The sequence below is a fragment of the Crotalus tigris genome, unplaced genomic scaffold, assembly GCF_016545835.1.
Source record: "Crotalus tigris isolate CLP2741 ecotype Arizona unplaced genomic scaffold, ASM1654583v1 scf7180000020806.364445, whole genome shotgun sequence".
NCBI classification, from domain to species: Eukaryota; Metazoa; Chordata; class Lepidosauria; order Squamata; family Viperidae; genus Crotalus; species Crotalus tigris.
In genome coordinates, this window is record NW_024098193.1 from 297,501 (window position 1) to 323,247 (window position 25,747).

The 25,747-nt window shown below is 43.7% G+C and overlaps 1 protein-coding gene across 1 annotated transcript in view; it reads left to right on the forward strand.

The window, feature by feature from the left end:
- The window catches only part of LOC120319539 (sortilin-related receptor-like), a 78,778-nt gene that overhangs the window by 23,730 nt on the left and 29,301 nt on the right, over positions 1-25,747 (forward strand). Inside the window, exons 6-25 of the mRNA XM_039368484.1 lie at positions 314-494; positions 2,679-2,780; positions 3,901-4,070; positions 5,043-5,235; positions 7,067-7,184; positions 7,915-7,988; positions 11,171-11,259; positions 12,458-12,636; positions 12,776-12,962; positions 13,740-13,868; positions 14,924-15,009; positions 15,610-15,782; positions 16,717-16,848; positions 19,021-19,112; positions 19,347-19,593; positions 20,864-21,002; positions 21,400-21,573; positions 22,748-22,861; positions 23,866-23,988; positions 24,684-24,803. Coding sequence (XP_039224418.1) covers positions 314-494; positions 2,679-2,780; positions 3,901-4,070; positions 5,043-5,235; positions 7,067-7,184; positions 7,915-7,988; positions 11,171-11,259; positions 12,458-12,636; positions 12,776-12,962; positions 13,740-13,868; positions 14,924-15,009; positions 15,610-15,782; positions 16,717-16,848; positions 19,021-19,112; positions 19,347-19,593; positions 20,864-21,002; positions 21,400-21,573; positions 22,748-22,861; positions 23,866-23,988; positions 24,684-24,803 — 2,822 coding nt within the window. The remainder of the gene's footprint in view (positions 1-313; positions 495-2,678; positions 2,781-3,900; positions 4,071-5,042; positions 5,236-7,066; positions 7,185-7,914; positions 7,989-11,170; positions 11,260-12,457; positions 12,637-12,775; positions 12,963-13,739; positions 13,869-14,923; positions 15,010-15,609; positions 15,783-16,716; positions 16,849-19,020; positions 19,113-19,346; positions 19,594-20,863; positions 21,003-21,399; positions 21,574-22,747; positions 22,862-23,865; positions 23,989-24,683; positions 24,804-25,747) is intronic.

Sequence of the window (25,747 nt, forward strand, 5' to 3'; positions counted from 1 at the left end):
AGAGAGAGAGAGAGCGCAAAAGTAGCACAGTTCTTCTTCATCCCTTAATGAAGAATTCTGGAGAACACAAAAATCTTTCCCTCTTTGGAGGTCACATTTTAATGGGTCTAAATGAGGGCTCTCCAAACTTGGTAACTTTAAGACTTTTAAGCCAGCATGGTTGACTGGGGAATTCTGGAAGTTGAAATCCACAAGTCTTAAAGTTGCCAAATTTAGAGACTCCGGATCTAAATGGGGGAAAAAAAAATCACCCCATCGCTTTTTTTCCCATGCACTAATCCCCCCCCTTTTTTTTTTTCTTTCTGCCACTAAGGGGTGTGGAGCCGTATGATAAGCCAAACACAATTTACATTGAGCGGCATGAACCTAATTTGTCCTCCACAGTCCTCCGCAGCACGGATTTCTTCCAGACGCGGGAAAATAAAGAGATTTTGCTGGAAGAGGTTGAGGACTTCCAGCTGAGGGACAAATATCTCTTTGCAACGAAATCTGGGGTAAGAGTTTGGGGGCCGCAGAGGTACCCCAGATTGCAGGATGGATGGAAATGGATTTCAAACAGGGAAGCCTTACTGTATCAGACCCCTTGGCAAAGTTTATTCTCCGAGTCGTAGAAAAAAACCCAAGGGTTTGCTAAAAAGGTGTTCCAGGGACTCTTGATTTGTATTCAAAATTCAGTTCGTATTTGCCATTTAGATCGATGGATGCTTCTTATGAGGTTTGGCACAGTTTGCAACTGACTGGCTGCAACACGGTGCGAGTTTGAGGCCAGGAGAATAACATAAATAAGCATTTTAACATAGGCCATTAAGGGGCAAATCTCGGTTTATTTGTTCAAGAATTTTAACATGTTACCCATTCCTGTCTGGGCCTCTTGCTGGCTAGAAACTGTTCATCTCTGTTAAATTCATCCCTTAAAAACAAAAATCACAAGACTACAAAGAAGCAAAACTCTAAAAAAAAACAGCATTAAAAGAAATGTTTTGATCTCCCTGGTCCTAAATTATAACAAAGTGGGACCACCCTTGTTTTTTTTTCTTATCGTCTCAGCTTGGCTAGGGAGTGGGGGGAAAGCAGAATTAGATGTTGATGTTAATTTTGCACAGAGCAGGATATAGCAGAAGCATCCCATTGAACATCTAAAAAGTGTTTTGTGTGAAGCCAGCAGTCCTGCAAAGTAGCTCCCAAAAAAGTTGATTTTTGCACTTTGGTCCAAATGTATAATTGATTGAGGTAGGATGGCTAGAGCATTGCTTTTCTCAGAGATTTCTAAACTTTGGACAAGCTTCTTTGGGGTTATTGGCAAGATGAAAGCCTTTTACCTTGATCTCCCTTTAGCAAAGTGTTCCTCACAAGAGGGGACCATTTTTTTGTCTTCTGGACAAGATTTTGGACATCTGCTGCCAGGTGGACCAGATGGGTGTGGATGAGATGGTTAGACCTGATGAAAAACAATTTTGCATTCATTGTTGACATGATACAGATAATGTTTCTAGAAAAAAAAACTCTTTCTCTTTTGCGCTCTCTCTCTCTCTCTTTCACACACACACACACACACACACATACACACACACGCCACTTCTTTTTAATCTGCAACCACAGCATAGTTACAACATTGTGGCATTTCTTAATTGCTTGGACACCAACCAACAAGTCAATAAGTATTGGCTTAGGCTGTGAGCCCAAAACCACCAGTGTTTAAACTATCCCATTGTAGCAAATGGATTCAGTTCGTTTTGCCACGATGAATTTGGAGCAGCAGTTTCTTGCAAGCTCCCATGGAAAAGTGGTTTTTTTTTTTTTTAGTTTCAAAATTCTGCAGTGCATGCATACCTGCACAAAGTAACTTTGGGGATGGACACAGTCTTGGAAGGACCCTGTTATGGGCAGTCCTTGACTTAGGACCACAATGGGGGCCAAAATGTCCATTGCTAAGCAAGGCGGTTGCTAAGCGAATGGGGCCCTGTTTTATGACCTTTTTTTGCTGGAGTGGTTGTTAAATGAATCGTTCGCTCGTGAAGGGAATCCAGCTTCCCCCATTGACTTTGCTTGTTGGAAAATGTCGGGAATGTTGCAAAAGATGATTGTGTGGCTTCTGGATCCCACAACCGTTGTGAATACGTGCTGGTTGCCCAGCGCCCAAATGTTGATCATGTGACCATGGGGAATGCTGAGATGGCATAAATGTGAGGACTGGTCATAAGTCACTTTTTTCAGTGCCCTTATAACTTTGAATAGTTGTGAAACAATTGGTGGTAAGTCGAGAACTACCCATATTAGTCTATAAAGGGACACAAAAAGCCTGGTAAAAAAAAATTTTTTTTTCTGGTTCTGTCCACTCTAACTTTGTTCGTCTGAACTTACCTCTCTAGGTTCACCGCAGATGAGCAGGAAAGTAGCATTTCATAAGGCAGCCATGTTTTCACAACCTGAAAACATCTCTTGGCAAAGTTGTCGTGATTTCCTGTTTCATTTGACTGCGCTGCCCGAGTCCTGGAGGCAAAATTGTTTAAACATTAAGCTGAAATTTAGTTCTGGAACCTCAGTGGAATGTGGAGTTTGATGGAGGGACTTGTTTTTACTTGTTTTCGGCTTGCAGAAACAGCCCTCTTTTTTTTTGATTCAGGATGAAAAAGAGCCCTCATATTTGATTGTCTCTGTCCATCCCTTTCCCTTCTCAGCCTCTGTCAGGGGATCAGCTACAAACATCTGTTCAGCTGTGGGTCTCCTTTAACCGGAAGCCAATGCAGGTTGCACAGTTTGCAACAAGACACCCCATTAAGGTACGAACAAATGAGGCGGGTGGGGGGGTGGGGACTAGAAACTTTATTCAGCCATAAACCACACCTCTATAATCAGCATGCTTTCTTTTTTTCAGATTTTGTTTTGCATGTTTTCATAGATCGTAAGCATCCTTTAGAACAAATGCTTTGCAAAGAAAATAATCCCCATCTTTTGGGGGGGGGGTGTCTGAAGGTATTATCGTTGTGCCCATTGCACAGCTGAGGGAAGCTGAAGCGTATCTAAAGCTAAAGATTTCTGCTTATTTAAAGGACCATACACAAGAAAAATTTATTATAGTGTGGAGAAGGTGGATAGATTATATTCAGAATAAATATGGAACTTTAAAGTTCCATTTATTTTATGATTAATTTTTCCTTGATGTAATAATTATTATTTATAGAATTTTATAATATTTGATTGATAGTAGATTTATTTATATTATTATTTTTAAAGTTTAGAGGGAGTTAAGGGTTAAGTATGAATTTGTTTATTGTATAAATTTTTTGTTTTAAAAGTTATAGCTTGTGTTTGTTTTGTTTACAATAACCCTGTATTTTGCTCTGGGAAGCGGGGGGGGGGGGGTAGGGCAGGAGGGGATGGGTGGGATTAAGTAGGTTAGATATATAGAAATATTAATGTATAAAATAGATAGAGTAATTTAGAGGGAGGTGCCGCTCGGGTATTGCCCCTGAACTGTATCCGAAGAGGGATGAGAGGGGAGGAGGAAGGGATGGAAGGAAGTTGGATGGGAGGAAGGGATGAGGGGAGAGAGGAGATGAGAGGAGAGAGGGAGTAGGGAAGTAGGAAGGAAGGTTGAGAGGGTGGATACAGTCGGGGGGGGAGATAGACGAGCGACACCTAAGGTCTTATTTTAAAGGTATTTTTCTTTTTTCTTTTTTTTATATAATGTATTGAAAGTATTAACTGTATTGAAAATTGAAATAAAAATTTTTACAAAAAAAAATAAAGCTACAGGGAACTCTTGGCAAAGGTGTGAGATTTTGTTGGTGTTTTTGAGATTAGACGTCGCACATTTAAGCCACTTTGCCCTTTCGAATGCTTTTTATTGCCCTTTAAAAAAAAACCCACAATTTTCCGTTCCCAAATTTTGTTTTGAAGGAATATTATATTGCTGACACTTCTGAAGACCAGGTGTTTGTGTGCGTCACTTATAGTAACAACAGCACGAGCCTCTATATCTCCGAAGCTGAAGGTCTGCACTTTTCACTGACTTTGGAGAACATCCTGTATTACAGTCCTGGTGGAGCAGGGAGTGACACCTTAGTAAGGTAAGGAAGCGGATGACTTTTTGGAGAGAAATAATGGGATGATGCTCCCTTTCACCTGGGAGAAAAGATAAAATAGAGGAAACAGGAAACACTCTTGGGTTTTCAAGATTCTGTTATGGTAATCTACAGTACTGTGGAAGAGTCTTAGGCCACCATTGGACTTGTTATAGCAATGGTATAATAGCACTTAGACTTTATATACCACTTCATAGTGCTTTACAGCCCTCTCTAAGCGGTTTACAGAGTCAGCATATGGCCCGCAGCAATCTTGGTCCTCATTTTACCGACCTCGGAAGGATAGAAGGCTGAGTCAATCTTGAGCCGTCAGGATCGAACTGCTGGAAGTGGGCAGAGTCAGCCTGGAATACTGCATTCTAACCATTGAGCACCAAGGAAGGGAGGGAGGGGCGGAGGGAAGGGAGGGAGGAAGGAAGGAAGGAAGGAAGGAAGGGAGGAAGGAAGGAAGGGAGGAAGGAAGGATAGATAGCAATAGCACTGACTTCAGAAGGATGGAAGGCTACGTCAACCTTGAGCTGGTCAGGACTGAACTGCTTATAGTGGGCAGAGTCAACCTGCAATACTTCATTCTAACCATGAAAGGAAAGGAAGGAAGGAAGGAAGGAAGGAAGGAAGGAAGGAAGGAAGGAAGGAAGGAAGGAAGGAAGGAAGGAAGGATAGCCATAGTACTGACCTCAGAAGGATGGAAGAATGAGTCAACCTTGAGTCAGTCAGGATCGAATTACAGGTAGTGGGCAGAAATGAATAAAGAAGTGGGATATTCAAGATGTGGTATTCAAGTCACATATGGATGGTCATTAAAACTTTGCTAAGTCAACTAAGCGGCTGGTGGCCTAAGACTTTTGCTCAGTGCTATGTATCAGTAAAGCTGAATCCCGTGTTTCTTGCAATGTCAACTTCCTGTCTGTGCCTACCTCCAAGGGCTGGTGGGTGAGTAAGCTCTTCTTTTGGCAGATACTTCGCAAGCGAGCCTTTTGCCGACTTCCACCGTGTTGAGGGCATTCCAGGGGTCTATATCACCACTTTGATCAACGGCTCGTTCAGCGACGAGAACATGCGCTCGGTCATCACCTTCGACAAAGGTGGGACTTGGGAATTTCTCCAGCCTCCAGAGTATACTCACTATGGCGAAAAGATAAATTGTGAGGTAATGATGCCGGCAACCCACGGAATGATGCTGTCTCTTTGAAGGCTTTCGGATTGCTCATTGCATTCCAGGGACCCAGTTAAGCTTCACGCAGGTTGTAAAAGTAGGGGATGTCTGGCGACATTGACCCACGGTGAGCTTATCTTTTTTTGTATTGGTCATCGTTGGGGTACGCAAGCAGCAGTGGACGGCAGATGTGCACGTTCTCCCACTCATGTCCATATTTTTTTGAACAAGTGGCTTTCTCTTGCTAAATTTGTGCTTGTGCATCTCTGCACCAGAAGTCTTGGTTCATGCACTTGGCAGCATCTGTGTGGCCAATCTGTTGAGCCACGTGAAAAGTTGAGTATAATCTTTTCTTCCTATTGATCAGCTGAGTAATATCTGAAGGATGTTCTAGGACAGGTGCGAGACGATATTCCAGGGGGTGCAAAAACTTGGGTTTTAAAAATTATAGTGTATGTGCATAATTCGTTGCCGTTATTTTGAACTTTTGTAAGGGGTGCGAGAATATATTAGAAGCGTTCTAGGGGTGCAGGGTATAGAAAAGGTTGGGAACCACTGCTCTAGGATACTTTTCTCCTAGAGATTCTGGTGAAAATAGCCCTCATCCTAACTATCTGTAGTCAAACTTTGTCCTACTTTAATGTTGTAATGATATGTGGGAATGGCCTTGGGAGACAGAAGGGAGAGTTACAGGCTGGACAACCGTTATGTAAAATAATATCCAACGAAAGACGGAGGGTGGGAAAGATGTTTTCAGAATTGACCCTCCTTACTTTTCTGGAGAGTAAAAGGAAAGGAGGAGAGAAATACTTTCAGTCTTGCAAGATTGATGTTAGCCATGCAAGGTATTCCTAACAAAGAAGCCCAACCAGGCGATCTAGCTCTGCTTTTATTGTAAGGTTACATGAACAGAATCTTGCAAGGCTGTAAACATTTCTCCCCTCCTCTCCTTTTACTCTCCGGGAAACTAGAGAGGGTCCCTTCTGAAATTTTTCCCACGCTCCTTTTGCTCCTATGGGATGAGATTTCTTTTATGTGCTGGTTGTCCAGCCTGTGGCTCTCCGTCCTGTCTCTCAAGGTCATTTCCCACAGACTATTGCAGATGTCGCATCTAAGCTTATCAACAAATGTAACAGGAACATGTAGACATATGAGGCCTGTTGGAAGATATGCACATGGGATGGGAGGTTTGGTTGTATTGGTTGGGAAATTCAGCACCATTGCTTCTTTGTGGACAAATTCTGTGCTGTGGTGGAATGTAGTCTGGATTCCCAGGAGGGAGGGAGGGAGGGGGGCTGCATTCCAGAGGAGCAAGAGACAGCAGAATTTAGATAGTTTGGTTGGAAGGAAGAGAGTTAAGAGGGTTCCTCCCTAGCAATTCTCAGAGAATTATGTAAGTAGTTGCTTTAGTTTGGCAAGATTCCTACCTATAGGTGAGGAACAATTACGGAAACTACTTTGAAGTAACTCAAGTTGTCTTTCTTGGTTTTGGAGCCTGTCCTGCCCAGGAAACATTGGCCAAGGCAGTTGTGGTGTACCGTAACCGCTCAACTTCTAAATGTCTCCCGCTTGGAAGGGACATTTTACCAATAGTTTTGCCCCTTGCCAAAAGAGTGGTGTGTTTTTTTTAAGCAGGCAACTGAAACTACGTGTACTGAAAATGCATAAATGCATGTTAGTAGGAATTAGCTGCAGTTTTTTTGTCACCCTCCTGTGATTGTGGAAGAGGGGCTCTTAATGAGACACACAGGTTCCAGAATGCTGAATGCATCTTGTTCGGTAGGACAAGGCAAGTGACATTTGTCTTGTGTTTCATCTTTACTAGCTTTCTTTGGGTTGTTCACTTCACCTGGCCCAAAGACTCAGCCAGCTCCTCAACTTCCAGTTACGCAGGATGCCCATCCTATCCAAGGAATCTGCTCCCGGACTGATCATTGCAACAGGTAGATAGTTTGGGGTGGGGGGCTTGGTTCACTTCGATCTTCTCGCTCTCCTCTGCTTAAATTCTGGTCGATAGTAAAAGCCCAATTAATGATAATCTCCTTCTTGCTTTCTCCCTGGCCTGGCTGGCTGGCGATGATGGCAGAGGAATTCTGGGAGTTGAAGCCCATGAAACTTAAAAGTGGCCAAGGTTGACAAACACCGCTCTAAATACAGATAGTCCTCGGCTTGCGACCACAACTAAGCCCAAAATTTCTGTGGCTAAGTGAGACAGCTGCTAAAAAGCGAGTTTTGCCCCATTTTGCGATCTTACGAGCTGTTAAAATGTGAGTTTTGCCCCATTTTACGATCTTTGACGTCACAGTTGTTAAGCGAATCACCAATAATATGGTTGTTAAGTGAATCTGGCTTCCCCCATCGACATTGCTTGTCAGGAGGTGGTACAAGAGCAGCACATGATCCCCGGGATGCTGCAACCCTCGTGAATCTGAGTTGATTACCAAGCGTCTGAAGTTTGATGAGCCGACCACGAAGAGGCTGCAACGTTCGTCAGTGTGAAAAACGGTCGTCACTTTTTTTTCAGGGCCATTTGAACTTCAAATGGGCACTAAATGAGCTGTTGTAAGCCGAGGACTAGCCGTATTAGGCTTCTGTTTTGCAGTCGTGGGCACTGTCTTGAGGCCCAGACAGATCGAAAGAATCGCTCTGAGATTCATGTGCTTTTCTTTGTAGGTTCTGTGGGGAAGAACATGGCAAGTAAAATGAACGTCTACATTTCCAGCAGTGCGGGCGTCAGGTGGCAGGAGGTAAGGAAACACGGGACCCTCGTGTGGAGCAGGTGTGTGTGGGGGCATCCCTGTACCTCTAGAGGCATTTCAACACTAGGGAAAGGATTGTGCCACAGCTGAGCATGCACCACCCTGTGCCTCTCTGGCTCAGCAGCTTCTATAGTCATTCATTCATTCATTCTGTCATGGTTCTGACAGATGAAACTAAGAGCCGAGGTGGCGCAGCAGTTAGAGTGCAGTACTGCAGGCCACTTTAGCTGACTGTGTTCAGCAGATCAGCGGTTCAAATCTCACCGGCTCAAGGTTGACTCAGCCTTCCATCCTTCCGGGGTAGGTAAAATGAGGACCCAGATTGTTGGGGGGCAATGTAAATATATACATACATTGCTTACTGGTGTACACCGCTTAGAGAGTGCTTGCACTTAAAGCGGTATATAAGTCTCATAAATAAATAAATAAACTCTTCAAAGAACTTCGAAGCATTGTTTACTTTAAAGAATCTTTATTAGAGAAGCATAGCGTTGGCACTAACACAGTCGAAGCCAAAAACTGGATTCCCCTCCCCTGAGCACATAGTATCAAAGCACAATTCCTTCCTCCAATTAACAGTCATAAATCACATTCCCCAATTAGTTTAAAATGCAGGCTTTCCCTCCAGTTCTCCAGCCTGGCCAATTCTTATCATCTCTTATTTCAATAACCTTGGTTCACACACTAGGTCCAGTATTGTTATGTCTAGTTAAAATCTCATGCACATTCCTCCCCCCCCCCGCCTCATCTAACTCTAACTCTAAAAGTAAAACATAAGAAGAAAATGGTTGCATCTCCAACTGTTGTAAAAATAAAAACATCCGACGTTAGCAGCGTTGACACATTCATTCATTCCATCTGTGTGCTCCCCATCTCATCTAATGCTGACAATATGGGGAGTTTGGGCTTTGGTTTCATTTAATTTCCAAGAAGTACTGGTTCTGGTTAACTACCTTCCTCCTAACCTTGCCCTTTCCTGATGCTTTGACACCACCAACCCAAACTCCCATCATCCCCAGCTAGCATAACCAAAACCACATTGGCAACGGTTGTAGAAGCTACATTTTTTTTTCTTGGTTTGGCTGAATAAATCTATGAACTGAGGCTAAGTTTAATGTCTGTGGAGATTCTCAAACATCCAGGTCATACTTGTCCCAAAGATGTTTTTTTTTTTCCCCTTCAAAAAGGCAGCTGGATTTTCTTGTGGTTGTTTTTTTCCTTTGAAAACGTTTCGCTTCTCATCCAGGAAGCTTTTTCAGTTCTAACGGTTTAGACTGGAATTCCATCCCCCACTAGTCAGTTAGAACTGTAGAAGCTTCTTGGATGAGAAGTGAAACATTGACAAAGGAAAAAAAAATAAGGCCCAAGTGCCTGTGAAGGAAGATTGCTGCCCATTTGTGGTGAATGGCATTTGTCCTTTGCTTGCCCATCTCAATGCACTAGGCTTTTCTTCGGCAAATGCCTCACTCGAGTGTGTTGGGATGATCCGATTGTGGCAAGGAGGGGAGAGCGCAGGATGAGCTGCCCAAGAAGTTTGGCCATGTGCCTTCCCAGTGAGGCTTGGCTCCCGTTCATGGAAGTGGTTGTTTCGGTGGGTCACTCGGCCCTGAGCTTTGCAGCCGAGCTCATCCGATGATGTGACTTTCAGCTTGCATTCCAACATCTGCAAAGGGTTTCTGTGCTGTAAACGCAGCCTCCTCCCCTTCCCCTTTGGGGACGGGCTGGGCTTGGTTTGGCTCAGTAGTGGGATTCAGGTATGTGAACAACTGGTTCTCTGTGTGGATTCCGCTTCCAGAAGTCCATTCCGTGTCAACGCTGCTAACATTGGATGTTTTACTTTTAGAGTTAGATGATGCTGGGGGTAGGAATGTGCATGAGCGTTTAGCTAGACATAACAATACTGGACCTAGTGTTTGAACCAAGGTTAATGAAATAAGAGATGATAAGAATTGGGGGGTTTGGAGAACAGGAGGGAAAGCCTGCATTTCTAACTAATTGGAGAATGTGATAGTTAATTGGAGGAGGGAATTGTGCTTTGATACTATGTGCTCAGGGGAGGGGAATCCAGTTTTTGGCTTCGACTGTGTTAGTGCCGATGCTATGCTTCTCAAATAAAGATTCTTTAAGATAAACAATGCCTCGAAGTTCTTTGAAGAATTTCATCTGTCGGAACCATGACATTCTGGGCCTGGGCAACAAAAAATTAGCTACCAGTTCTGCCTAAGTGGTGCAAACCAGCTGAATCCCACCGCTGGTTTGTCTCCTACCTAGTCTGAGAAGAGGAAGACAGCAGCGGAAGGCAAAAAGGAATTTTTTTTCCCTTGCTTAGCCTCTGGGCTCCCAAGATGCAAAAATATTTGGAACAGCTGATTTGCTCCCTTTTTGCTTTGTGGCTGTCAAGTTCTAGGACGCCCAGCTGAAATTGCCTCCAAGACAACTTGGATAAGCAGAAAACCCTAAAATCTACATTTCTGCCAGCCAAAACTGGAGATGCAAAGAGCTTTAGTTGGCTTTTCCTTATCTGGTGGTTTTCCAAGTGCAGGTAGTTCTCAACTTACAACATTTGTTTAGTGACCGTTCAAAATTACTCGCACTTATAACCTTTCCAGCATGCCTGCAGTCACATGAGCAAAATTCAACTGCTTGGCACACTTGCGTGTATTTACGAGGGTTGCAGCATCCCAGGGTCAGGTTATTGCCATTTGCTACCTTCCCAGCTGGCCTCTGATAAGCAGGGTCCATGGGGGAAGTGGGATTCGTTTAACGACCACATGATTCACTGCAGTGACTCGCTGAACTGGGGCCAAAAGGTCATAAAATTGGATGCGACTCACTTAATCTTGCTTAGTAGCAGAAGGCCTCGCCCCAACTGGGCTCCTAAGGGCTACCTGGATAGGGTGGGCTTCTGTGGGAGGTATATCCAATTTTGCTGAAGTTTTCAGAGAGGAGCAGCTCCAATAACGTGATGCCTCAAGGGGGAGAAATGACAGTCAGGCTCAGCCTTAGATGTCTTTGTTACAGCAAGCAGGAGCACGAATATCGACTTTCAGAATGCCGAATGCATTTTTTCTGTGCATGCATGTTTATATTTCTCCCTTACTTCCCTGATACTGATCAGACACGGGTTGTGGCCATCTCAGACCAGTGACTTTGTTTGCTTCCTCTCTCAGGTCCTGTCTGGACCCCATTATTACTCCTGGGGAGACCACGGGGGCATCCTCATGGCCGTGACACAGGGGTCAGAAACAAACCAGCTGAAGTAAGCAAAGTACCGATATGTCTGCCTGACCTGACATTGGACTCCTAAACCGGGTTAATTTACCTTCCACCGGATTTGCTTTAGGGCCCTGGGAAGATGGAAAAGGAGTCTTGATAGTCATTATCTAAAACTTTTTACTGGGTGAAGAAGTTGAAGAGCTGATCAACCTTAGAGGGAAAATTTCATTCAAGTCCCGACAGCCAAAGTTTCCAGCAGATTGTGTGTTCCATCCCAGTGAGCAATCTAAGTTGCATCTCAGATTTGAAAAACAGCATGTTTAGGAAAGAAGCCCAAATCAGCTCCCTTTTCCAGCTCCTGGTATCCGATTTTAAGGAAGAAGCCGTGGGCGGTGATTAAAGGAGGCAGCAGATCTCTCTGTCCAGTCTCCTGAATAAGGCCCTTTGAAAAACTCCAGGAAAATTCTTGGGGAGTGGTTTCCAAAATGTGCACAAGGATAGCATATGGATGGTTTTATAATTTTACATAATTTTATTATGTATTTATTGTTTATTATGTCCAACTCTTGGAGACTGCCTGGACAAGCCTCTGCAGTTTTCTTGGCAAGGATTTTCAAAAGTGGTTTGCCTCTTCCCTAGGGCTGAGAGAGAGGGACTGGCCCAAGGCCACCCAGCCATCTTTCCTGTCTAAGGTAGAATTAGAACTCACAGTCTCGGTTTCTAGCATGGTGCCTTCACCACTATATCAATAGTGGCTTTATTACAAATCAATAAATGGTTGTTAGTTTTGAGCAGGATCCAAATCTCAACCAGAACAACTACTGTTGTTTTTTTTTGGGGGGGGGGGAAGATGGAGATTAATGGAATCTAAATGGGCTCTGCTTTGGCTGAATTTGGCCATTCACGGGGGTCTTTAAAGGGCCTCCCTCTGGTTAGCCTGTATTGTCCGGGTGAGCAATTTGCGCTCCATTTTCATTTTACAGCCCCCCACCGTCCCCCAGAATATATGGCTGAAACTTGGCAGCGAGTTTCCAATTTCCAGCAACCTCATTCTTCAGGTTCTGGATAGAGAGGGGTAAAATAAGGCATGTGATGCCACACTGCAAGGCTTAATGGGCTGTATCCCGAACTTAGAGGCAAGTAGCAAGAAACGGGGACTATCTGAAGCAAAAGATGCTGGATTGGAGAAGGATCAAAACCAAGGTATGGCAGACGCTTCCTTGCCATTCTTTCCACGTTAGGTATAGTACGAATGAAGGGGAAACTTGGAAAACCTTCAAGTTCTCCGAAAAGCCAGTCTTTGTGTATGGCCTGCTGACAGAACCGGGCGAGAAAAGCACCATCTTCACCATCTTTGGATCTTACAAAGAAAACGGCCACAGTTGGCTGATTTTGCAGATCAACACCACGGACGTCCTCGGTAAGGGAAGGAGTGCGCCTCCGGTGGCCTTTCTTGATCTCGGTGTAGGCCAAAACATGTCTTTGTAGCATGACAGGGTTTTCCTTTCCCTGTCTACTCCCTGCAACTTAAAAAAAATACTCCCCTGATGATTTCCTAGGGGTTCCTTGCACAGAAAACGATTATAAGCTGTGGTCTCCCTCCGATGAACGTGGGAACGAGTGTCTCCTGGGACACAAGACAGTCTTCAAAAGACGGACGCCTCATGCCACGTGTTTCAACGGGGAAGATTTTGATCGACCGTTCCTGGTCTCCAATTGGTCCTGCACTAGGGAAGATTACGAGTGGTAAGTCGAGGTCTCTGGTGAACGACAGTGACAATGAATATTGGACGGTGAGGACTTTCAAGGTAGAGGACATCTACCTTGAAAGAGATGGGTTGCCTCAACCGTAACCCCCAGCCTATGTGGAAAGTGAAATCAAGGGAAAACTTAGTGAGGCCTTGGGGATACGAGGGAAATGAATATTTTATGGGTCTCGGTCAGTGATTCTCAGCCTCAGCAACTTGATTCTCAGCCTCAGCAACTTGAAGATATGTGGGACTTCAACTCCCAGAATTCCCAAGCCAGCAGCATGCTGGAAGTTGAAGTCCATATATCTTCAAGGTGCTGTTAACTTTAGGTCAAGATGTGTCCTCTTGCGGTAACGATACCAATTTTTGTCTGCCACTCTGCCTTGTCTACAGCTTGGCCTGGCTGGCTGGAGATGCTGGCTGAGGGATTCTGGGTGTTGAAGTCCACACCTATTAAAGTTGGTGAGGTTGAGGCACACTCTACCTTGGATACTCTGTGGGTGATAATCCTATTTAAGTGGTTGCGATTCCTGAATTCTTGCTTTTCTAATCTTTGAAACAAGATGCTTCAGAACAACAACTAGAGCAGGGGTCTTCAAACTTGGCCCTTTTATGACTTGTGGAGTTCAACTCCCAGAATTCTTCAACCAGCATGCCTGGCTGAGGAATTCTGGGAGTTGAAGTCCACAGGTCATAAAAGGACCCAGTTTGAAGACCCCTGAACTAGAACAAGTATTTTTCTTTTCTTTTTTTTTTACACTTCCCCGTTTAGTGATTTTGGCTTCAAGCTAAGTGAGGACCTATCATTAGAAGTTTGCATTCCAGATCCCGAGTTTGCTGGAAAACTTTTCTCTCCTCCTGCGCTGTGCCCGGTTGGGTCAACCTACAAGAAAACCCGAGGGTAGGTAGCAAGATTTATATACTACAAGGTTGATCATACTCATTTCTAAAACCTTTTTTTTTTTTGAGACAGGCGGAAATAGAATTTCAGATAGATGCTTCTGTCCTAAAACAGGAGTAATTGACTGAGACGAAGACAGTTGTGTCTTAGAAACTGTTTGCATAGTTTTATCTGAGCAGGATGTAGTCCTGTGCGGTCACAGGCAATTAAATAAATTAAACATCATAAAAGAATTAACAACATTGTAAAACAATAAATAGTTTCCTGATAATGAAGTCAAAACTAAGATGAGAATTGCAGTTGAAACATTATATAGAGGATGATATCCTTGTACAATCTAGATAGCTGGTTAAAAGGCTAAAATGGGGGGGGGGGAGAAGGATTTTGCAAGGCGTTCAAACCGGTCAGTCCTAGAAGAGATCAACCCCGACTGCTCTTTAGAAGGCCAGATCCTGAAGTTGAAACTCAAATACTTTGGCCACCTAATGAGAAGGAAGGACTCACTGGAGAAGGGCCTAATGCTGGGAAAGATTGAGGGCAAGAGAAGAAGGGGACGACAGAGAATGAGATGGCTGGATGGAGTCACTGAAGCAGTAGGTGTGAACTTCAATGGACTCCAGAAGATGGTAGAGGACAGGAAGACCTGGAGGAGCGTTGTCCATGGGGCAATGGGTCGGACACGACTTTGCAATTAACAACAACCACAACAAAAAAGCTTGTCAGTAAAGCAGCAATTAAAATGGCAGTTACCTGTTATTCAGGTAATTGTCTGTAATTGATGCTTAAAAGAGGGAGGGCAACACAATGCTCATTTCATCACTACCCACCTGTACCCAGGTGCTGATGCACTCCATTAATATATTTACCTGAAAATTCGTTTTGTAGGGTACTAGGGTTTCAATTGCTCACCCTCTAAAATGCAAACAGTTGCAGAAAATAATTTGTCATCTGCGTAGGTTAAAGTAGCACTTTCCCAGGGCTATTAACTTGATAGGGGCACTCAGATTGCAACTATGTGTGTCTCTGACCAAGCACTCTTGTTTTATTGATGTTAGTTACCGCAAGATATCCGGCGACACGTGTTCTGGGGGTGACGTAGAGGCCCGGTTAGAAGGGGAAACGGTACCCTGTCCATTAGCAGGTAAGCCAAGAGGGGGGGGGGGGCTTTTGCAAAAACAGTACCTAACCATATTGTGTGGCTTGTAGATCAGGAAGATAAAAACCTGCCTTGTGTTGAGCTTGATTTTTGCTAACTAATGAACGCACATTTAATTTTTTTGAGAGCAACCCAAATGGACCAGGTATCGCTGCCAGCTAAGACAGTTGATCAGTAGCTTCGATGGAACGATTGGGAAATGTCTGCTACCACATTGTTCGGGCAGCATTTTTTAAAAAAAATTAAAATTATTTGAAATAAAAGAGACTTAGAATTGTCCAACACTGGGAAAGGAGGGTTTCTACCTTTTCTTGAAATAAAATTACATAGTTGGGAGTGAAAAATAAGAACTTCACAATGTGACATACATTAAAAAAAAGTTTGTTGGATTATGCTTTAAATCTTAGCCATTTGGGGAGGAAAATCAAGACGTTTCAGTCTTGACATCAGCTGGAAAGGATGCTACAGAAGCAGAGCGTTTGCAGTCGTCCCCCTAGTTGAGCTCAGAAAAGGCTCCTTTCCAAATGTAAAATCCTGGTTCAAAACATTCATTCATTGGCTGATATATTTATTTATTTTTTGCAGAGGAAAATGAGTTCATCTTGTATGCAACAAGGTATTCCATTCATCGGTACGATCTCTCATCTGGGCTGACCGAAGATTTGCCTTTGACCGGGCTGCGTGGGGCGGTGGCCCTTGACTTTGATTACAGCCACAACTGCCTCTACTGGGCTGATGTAACTCTTGAAATCATCCAGGTTAGTGACTTCTGTGCTCTCCGTTGATGCGAGGACATTCTAACATTCTACTTCCTCTTAATTCTGCCACTTCCTCCGAAGATCTTTTTGAGTGTACAGAAAAAAGTGAGATATAAAGTATAATGTGGGTATCTGTTGCTTTCTGAAGTTGACTCAGAAGGACAAGCCCTAAGTGCTACTTCTTCTAAGTTGACCACCATAAAGGCTGGAAGTTCTAGGCCAAAAGTGTCCAACATTGGCCAACTTTAAGAATATTATTATAAGTTAAATTATAAAATACCTATTTGGGGGATCCCTGGACAAGCAATCCAGGGGGTTTCCAAGGGGGTGAATTTTGACAACATTTCGTATAAAGAGCTACTTAGTTTAAGTAGTTCAGATAAAGTAGAAATAGTCTTATTGTATATAATATTAATGTTTTAATTTTGAGAGAGGAACTGCTCGGGCATTTCCCCTGGACCGCATCAAGAGGGAGGAGAAGAAGGTGAGAAGTATGTAGGAAGGTGGAGGAGAGGGGGTGAGTGAAGAAAAAGAGGGAAAGAAGTAAGTTGGTTTGAGGTGGGATGCCGTTTGGGGGGAAATGGGCGGGCAAGACCGAATGTGGTGTGTATCAGTTTGTTTTATTTTTTATCTGAAGTGTTTGTAAGATTGTTATGTATTGTAAAGTTGAAAATAAAAATTTTTACAAAAAAAAAAAAAAAGAATTGTGGACTTCAGCTCTCAGAATTGCTGCCTGGTTAATTCTGGAAGTTGAAGTCCAACAGTCTTAAAGTTGCCAAGGTTGGATACATCTGTTCTAGGCGATGCAGCCTTAAAGTTGCAGTGTCAGTGGATATTTTCCATCACTTCTTAGTTTCAGGGACCACTTCTTGAGTTTTGTTGGCATCCAACTTAGCAGTTGACTTCCCTAATGGCTCTGATCTGTTGTTTTCAGCGTCTCTGTCTCAACGGAAGTTCTGGGCAGGAAGTGATCATCGGCACTGGCCTGGAGACAGTCGAAGCATTGGTCTTCGAGCCCATCAGTCAACTGCTTTACTGGGTGAACGCCGGCATCCCCAAAATCGAGGTATGCCTCCTTCTGCTTGCAGGAAGGAAGCCAACAACTCAAGAAGGAAGCCTATCACTCAAGCAGAACTCCACCCCAGACAGGCAGCATGGAGGAAAGACAATTTCTTGAATTTTTACTCTGTGTATTTGGGCTTTGTTTCTTCTGCAACAATAGAACTGGTCACTTCAACAGTGAGATGGGTAGCATATTGATGAAAGAAAGAAAGAAAGAAAGAAAGAAAGAAAGAAAGAAAGAAAGAAAGAAAGAAAGAAAGAAAGAAAGAAAGAAAGATTTACACTAAGGAGGAGGGAGTTTTTCCTCCTAATTAACCGGCTGTGTCCTTGGCGAAAGGTGTGGGTGGGTAGAAAATAGATCTGGATTCAGGGACTACCTGCTGGTGTGTTGACGTTAACCTAATACAAATCCTTAACATTAGCAAGATGAAAGTAACTCTCTTTAGAGACTCCTTGGTCTCTAAAAGAAGCCACAGAAAGAGACAAACTGGATCCACCTTGTCTGGACCAGGCTGTGGCTTGTTTTAAACTTGATCCAGTTTTGGTCACCGTGATGTAAAAAAGATGTTGAGACTCTAGAAAGAGTACAGAGAAGAGCAACAAAGATGATTAGGGGACTGGAGGTTAAAACATATAAGGAATGGTTGCTGGAATTGGGTAGGTCTAGTTTAATGAAGAGAAGGACGAGGGGAGACATGATAGCAGCCTTCCAGTATCTCAGGGGCTGCCCCAAAGAAGAGGGAGTCAAGCTATTCTCCAAGACGCCTGAAGGCAAGACAAGAAGCAACGGATGGAAACTAATCAAGGAGAGAAGCAACCTAGAACTAAGGAGAAACTTCCTGACAGTGAGAACAATTAACCAGTGGAACAACCTGCCTCCAGAAGCGGTGAATGCTCCAATACTGGAAGTTTTTAAGAAGAGACTGCACAACCATTTGTCTGAAATGGTATAGGGTTTCCTGCCTGAGCAGGGGGTTGGACTAGATGACCTCCAAGGTCCCTTCCAACTTTACTATTATTGTTGTTGTTGTTGTTGTTATTATTATTATTATTATTATTATTATTATTATTATTATTATATTCCTGAATTATTCATCATAACAGAATAACAAAAGTTGGAAGAGGCATTTGAAGTCTTCTAGTCCAACCCTCTGCTCACGCAGTAGACTTTATATCTTTTCAGACAAGTAGTTGTCCAATCTCTTCTTAAAAACCTCCAGTGATGGAGCACCCACAACTTCTGGAGGGAACTAAGGAGAAATTTCCTAACATTGGGTACAATTAGCTAGTGGAACAACTTCTGGAGGGAAGTTGCTCCACTGGTTAATTGTACTCAATGTTAGGAAATTTCTCCTTAGTTCTAGGTTGCTTCTCTCCTTGATTGGTTTTCATCTATTGCTTCTGGTCCTGCTTTCAGCAGCTTTGGAGAATCGGTTGATTCCCCTCTCCTTTGTGGCAGCCCCTTAGCTATTGGAACACTGCTATTATGTCACCCCTGGCCTTTCTTTTCATTAAACTAGCTGCATTCAGTCATCAAATGTAGATCATAAGCCATGGTTTAGAAAATGAAGTGGCTTGATACTGGGTTCCAATGGTCCTGACACTGCCCAGGACAACAGACAGAAAGCGCCAACACAGATGCTGTGAATGATACACCTTCCTTTTTTGTTTCCACTCTCAGACTAAAGAGAGATCTACAGGTGTTGATTTGTCTGGCCCTCATGCTAGAGCAGTGTTTCTCAACCTTGACAATTTTAAGGCATGTGGACTTCAACTCCCAGAATTCCACAGCCAGCAATGCTGGCTGTGGAATTCTGGGAGTTGAAGTCCACATGCCTTAAAATTGTCAAGGTTGAGAAACACTGTGCTAGAGACATCAAGACCTTCCCCCCAGAGTGGATGTAACTCTACATTGTACCACAGTGGTTATCATTATCTACCACCAGGAGGCATTCCACAGCCTGTTTTATTCTGGCTGGACTTCGTCAGGAGTTTTATTCGAAGTGGTCAACCTCAAGTGGGATGGATGTACAGCATGTAAGACCTAACCTTTGGGGCTCCGCATGCCTCATGACTTCCAGCTACAACTAAACCAGCTGCGTAGTGCCTCCGACTAGTTCAGTAATAATAATATTGTGGTGGAATCATTGTTCTCCAATTTGTGGTCTTCACCCAGGTGGCCAATCCAGACGGGGACTTGCGTCTTACCATTTTAAATTCCTCGGTGCTTGAGCGACCCCGGGCCCTAACTCTGGTGTCCAAAGAAGGGTAAGTAGGAAGCCCCTATCCTTGGATCTTGTTTATGTTCTCTTTGGAGTCAGAGGACTTGCAACCTGGACCCCCAATGCAAACATCCAAAAAGTGGAATCTCACATCTTGAAATTTCTCTGGGTTGAAAAGTCTCCTAAATTAATGAGGAGAATTACATTCAATCCTAGTTCTAGCCCGACTGAAGCTTCATGTTTTCCTCTGCCTCTTGTTTGTTGCGCCTTCTGTTCCCAGGCTGATGTTCTGGACAGACTGGGGGGATTCCCGGCCGGGTATTTATCGAAGCGAAATGGATGGCTCCTCTGCTTCTTGCATCGTCTCCGAGGGAGTAAAGTGGCCAAATGGGATTTCGGCAGATGACCGTTGGATCTACTGGACCGAGGCCTACATGGACAGGATTGAGCGGGTCGATTTCAATGGCAGGCAGAGATCAGTGATCTTGGATAGCCTTCCTCATCCCTATGCCATTGCTGTGTTTAAGGTACTTCTGGAACCCTCCATGGTAGAGCAGGCATTATCCACCTAGAACCCTCCATGATGGAGCAGGCTTCATTCATTTAGAACCGTCCATGATAGAGCAGACATAATCTAGAACAGTGGTTCTCAACCTTTTTAATGCCGCGACCCCCCAACCGGTTGTAAGTTGAGGACTACTCAACCGATCGTAAGTCGAGGACTACTCACCTGGTGCAGCACCGTTTGCAGAATGGGACTTTTGGCGGGCTCAGCAGGGCAGAGACAGCCTGGACAATTCCTATTGGCTTTTGAAAGCCAATAGAATTAGACTCTATTCAAGAGAGTCTACTCTATTGGCTTTCAAAAGCCAATAGAATTAAAGGGAGTAGCACAGCTAAGGAAAAGGGGGGAAAAATGGCGGACTGCATTGTTTGGCGACCCCCATGAAATGGCCGTCTGACCCCAAATGGGGTCCCGACCCACAGGTTGAGAACCACTGATCTAGAACTCTACATGATAGAGCAGGCTTCATTTAGAACTCTCTATGATAGAGCAGATATTATCTGCCTGGGACCCTCCATGATAGAGCAGACATAATCAATCTAGAACTCTACGATAGAGCAGGCATTATCAATCTAGAACCTTCTATGATAGGGCGGGCATCAATCGGGAACCCTCTATAATAGAGTACAGTCAATCTAAAACTCTCTAGGCTTAAAAGGGTTGTGTCTGATTCCTAGAGACTTTATGGACAAATCCAATGGGATGAAAATCAAGGTCCTTTTTCTTGGATTTTTTTTTTTAATTTCCTAGTCTGAGATTATAGTTCTGAGATTCCTAATAATTTTTTTTCATCCAAGTCCTAACCAACTCATCCCTGCTTAGTTTCCCAACTCAGATAAATTTGGCCAGACATATTGGATTCCATTTCCCATAATCTCCGGGCAGCTTGTTCTTAGTTCTCAGAACCACTATGAGTGTGATGCAGAGCAGAGCTATCCATCCTGAGTTGTTACTTGCTTGCACAGATCAAAGCAGGAGCAAAACGTTTTGGGTGCCCTAGCACAATTATTTATTATGCTTTATAAGGTATGATCCTTTGCTTGGTTTTGCATAGGAAGTCAACCCTCATGTGTGCATTATGAATTGAATAGAGACTAGGTATTATTGCTAAGTCTTTGCACAATTAACGTGGTTTGGTACTTGCTTGTATGGTTATGTCTTTCATCTGCCTCCATGTCTGGTCCTCCACTGAATGTTTAAAAATGAAACCTTTTTTTTATCCCCCCCCCCAGAATGATATTTATTGGAACGATTGGTCGCAACTGAGCATCTTCAGAGCCTCCAAACACAACGGAGCCAGAATGGAGACCTTGGTTGACCATCTCAACAGTGTGATGGACATGAAAATCTTCTACCACGGAAAGAGTGCAGGTATTTGCTGGTCCACCACCAAACATTGCCTCTAGTTCTCTGATGCATCTCCCTTGAAATAATTTTCCTTGCTGAATATAATTAAAAATAACAACTGAAAGGCAATTGTCCATGAAGGTTCTCAATCATCCAGGTCAGGGTTGTCCCAAAGGCACTTTTCCAAAAGGCAACTGGACTTTCTTGGTTTTTTTTCTTTGAAAATCTTTTGCTTCACATCCGAGAAGCTTCTCGGATGAGAAGCGAAGCATTTTCAAAGAAAAAAAAACACAAGAAAATCCAGCTGGCTTTTGGAAAAGCGCCTTTGGGACGTCTGGAAGGCAACCTGTTCTCCTGAAGTTTCACAGTGTACTTTTCTGGTTCACAAAGTACTTTCTTCCTTCTTCTCTCCTCTGGACAGGGAAGAACGCATGTGCGGACAAGCCATGCAGCCTGCTGTGTTTGCCCAGGGCTAACAATAACTACAGTTGTCGATGCCCTGATGGAGTCACCAGCCACGTGCTCCAATCGGGGGAGATGAGATGTGATTGTCCACCCAACTATCACTTGAAGAATGGCACCTGCGTAAAAGAAGGTAAGGGATATACCTTGGGTGCTAGAGTGTTAGATAGCATCTCAAATTGCATTTTATTATACTTATTGACTAAACAAATTTATGCAGCCACCCAATTAGCATATAGATGATCCCAGGTGGCTTGCAACATTTAAAACAATCCACCATGTATTGCCAGAATTATATGGATGCCAGAAAAATGCTTCAGAGTGTGTCAGAATGCAAATGTAGCCCTTTAAAACATCTGCTTCTTTTCGGCAGGATCACGAGGCAGTGCAGGATCACGAGAAGTGATACAGCTGCTTTAAAGAGTAGTCTTGTGTTTCTGGCCGGACCAAATAACCCTTTCCAAACAATTTCTGGATAATTGCACAGCTTTAATGCACTTTGTTAGGGTCTTCAGGAGAAGTGCAAAATTGTTCATGTACAACGGTGGTTCTCAACCTTTTTAATGCCGCGACCCCAACCGGTCGTAAGTCGAGGATTACTCAACTGGTGCAGCACCGTTTGCAGAATGGGACTTTTGGCCGGCTCAGCAGGGCAGAGACAGCCTGGACAATTCCTATTGGCTTTTGAAAGCCAATAGAATTAGACTCTGTTCAAGAGAGTCTATTCTATTGGCTTTCAAAAGCCAATAGAATTAAAGGGAGTAGCACAGCTAAGGAAAAGGGGGAAAAAATGGCGGACTGCGTTGTTTGGCGACCCCCGTGAAATGGTCGTTCGACCCCAAATGGGGTCCCGATCCATAGGTTGAGAACCACTGATGTACAACAATTCATGTTGGTTCTTGCTGGTTTGTTCCTGGACCAAAACGTGAATTGGGTTAGATAAGGAATGAAATGGGGCTGTTTTGTCCTGGATAGAGACAAAAATACAGTTGTTCTGGGCAGAAATGTTTGGGGAGAGAAAGGTGGTAGAATCCATAGATGTTGGACCAGTCTTTTTCAACCTTGCCAATTTTAGCTGACTGGAGAATTCTGGGAGTTGCAGCCCACACATCTTAAAATGGCCAAGGATGAGAAAGGTTATTCTGGATACATTGTCTCTGAGAGCTGCTAGGAAGCTTCTGGAAGCTTTCTTGCTGGGAACTGGGATGCTTGACTAGATGTTGGGTTCATTAAATTCACATTGTCCTTTTCTTTTCAATGGCTGTTGATTATCTGTGCTGCTCTCCTCCTCTGCCTCCAACATCCAGAAAACACCTGTCTCTCCAACCAGTACAGATGCTCAAATGGGAATTGCATTAATAACATCTGGAAATGTGACAATGACAACGACTGTGGGGACATGAGCGATGAAAAAAACTGCCGTAAGTCATGTGGATAATTTTTTTTGGGGGGGGGGGAAGGGAGAATTCGCATAAGTAAATGATCGAAAACAGCCCCTCTTCAAAGAATCTTAGATAAATCTTGACACGCAACACATCGACAGTGAGAAAAGGGCAAAGGTCCTTTTGGTTAGGATGGAATAAGGAGGGACTTCCTGACCGTGAGAACAATTCACCAAAGGAGCAGATGGCCTCCCAGAGATGCAGGTGCTCCATTGCTGAGGTTTTCAAGAAAGGATTGGACAACCATGTGTCCAGGATGATAAAAGGACTCTTGGCCTGGACTAGAAGACCTCCACAAGGTCCCTTCCGGCCCTATGATTCTAAATTTGGGGAAAGTTTTTCAGTTTTTAAGAGATGAAGTGATGCCCTGAAGCTTCTGCAAAGCTTAAGCTTCACATTTTGTCCTTCAACCCTTTTCTCCATTAGACCAGGGCTCCTCAACCTCTAGGGCAGAGGTAGGCAACCTCGGTTCTTTTATGACTCATGGATTTCAACTCCCAGAATTCCTGAGCCAGCCATGCTGGCTCAGGAATTCTGGGAGTTGAAGTCCATGAGTCATAAAAGAACCGAGGTTGCCTACCCCTGCCCTAGGCCATGGCTGACTACCAGCCCACGGGCCCTTTAGAACTGGACTGCAGAAGCAGCGGGTGAGTGTGTGCACGCAGCTCCACTTTCGCGTGCAGCGAGTGGGTGGGCAGGCATGTGTGCAGCTCCATTTGTGTGAGTGGTGGGCGTGCATACCTGCTGCTGGCACGGAACCATCCCCTCTCCCTTCCTCCCCCCCCCCCAGTCGGTCCACAAAGCTGGAAAGGTTGGAGACCACTGCATTAGACCATTTGTTGCTCCTACCAAAACAGTCTAAGAGAGCTGATGCCTCTGAACTGAGTCCTGATGGGCCTACTTTCATGTTTGTGCTGCTGCTGATGTCTCCAAATGATATCTTGATGGTGTTAGAAGGTCTCTTTTTCCTTCTGTTTTAACAGCAACCACTGTGTGTGATCCTGACACCCAATTCCGTTGCCACGAATCAGGAACCTGTGTCCCCCTGTCCTATAAGTGTGATCTGGAGGATGATTGTGGAGACAGTAGCGACGAGAGCCACTGTGGTAAGCTTAGGAGAAGATCTCTGGCCCTTTTGACGTGTCTCAAATGCCTCTCCCTTGACCTGGATGCAGAAGGACCATTGCATAGATGGACGAGACACTGCACCTACCATGCTGGGGAGTTATAGTTTGGCAGTTAGTGCCCCCCAAAGAAAACAGGCAAGAAGAACCTTGTCCAAAAACTGATATATTTGTAAACTCAGGCTGTGACTCCTGCCATGACAAATTTTATATCTGCTACTAGATTTTGTGATAGTATTACTTGGGTGGACACCAAATATCTGGGTGAGGAGGAAGGCTTGTGTAAGGCGAAAGTAGGAAAGTCGGGCCTCAACCTATTTTGCAGAGAAAGCCACCTCATCTGGCATTTCTCTCCACCATTTGGCCCCAGTGAGGTGTTGTGATGTGTTCTAAGCGCAACTGTGTCTTCCTTGCAGAAAGGAGATTGTTCCAGAAAGTCTGTTGGGATGGGATGGAATAGGAGGCATCCAATAGAAAATGATTGGGTCCTTCCTTCAGACTCGGCCATAACGTTTGGGCTCCAGTTGCACACAGCGAGTTAACCTGTGGTTTCGTTCAATTAACCATGATTATACAAACCGTGGTGCATTGTGCAAGGCTCAATTGTGGTCAGCCTATTTGATAGTGAGATATAAGCTGAGGTTCCACCCACACTATTTTGTCCTGCGATTTTTCAGAAGCCCACCAGTGTCAGAACGATGAATTCAGCTGCAATTCGGGGATGTGTATCCGTCTCTCGTGGAAATGTGACGGTGACAATGACTGTCGGGATTGGTCGGATGAAGCAAACTGCACGGGTGAACATCCCTCCCTCCCTCCTCCTCCTCCTCCTCCTCCTCCTCCTCCTCCTCCTCCTCCTCCTTCTTCTTCTTCTCTTTTCTCTCTCTCTCTCTCTCTCTCTCTCTCTCTCTCTCTCTCTCTCTCTCTCTCTCTCTCTCTCTCTCTCTCTCTCTCTCTCTCTCTCCCCTTCCCCCCCTCTCTCAATGAAAGGATTAAGCCATTAATAGGAGTTGTTCTTCAGTAGACACCATCTGGTGAAAATGTAAACAGCTTCCTTGGAATTTGCTTTATAACACAGGATATACCTGGCGTTATAATGCATCTCATTTTTTTTTTTTTATTAAAAGTTTTATAAATTTTACAAAAAAGAAAAAAGGATACAAAACAAGAAACAACATATACAAAAAAATAAAACTAAACAATACATATATATAAAAAAAAAACCCCCCACCCCTCCCAAACCCCCCCCCCTCCCTTCCCCCCCCATGAGCTTCCCAGAGCAGAATATAGGCTTAAGAAATAAAAATAAAAATTAAATTAAGAACTTTATATTTATATATATAAAAAGATTATCTATAATATATATGAAAATAAAACTTATGAAAAAACTATATAATATTTTTGTATACCCAATCTAAATTGTATAAATTTTATCCATTTATCCCAAACAGCAAGAAACTTCTCTTGCGTTTGTTGCTTTAAGAAAGCCGAAATCTTTGCCATTTCCGCCAGATAAGCTACTTTAAGAAACCATTCCTGCAATGTAGGCAAAGATTCCTTCTTCCAATATTGTCCTACTAACAGCCTAGCGGCTGTAATCAAATTTAACATCAAAACAACCTCCTTTGTATCACAATCTGTAACAATACCTAACAAAAATAATTGCGGAGTAAATTTTACCCTCCTTCTAAAAATTCTCTGGATATTCCACCATATTTTGATCCAAAATGCTTTTATCTCT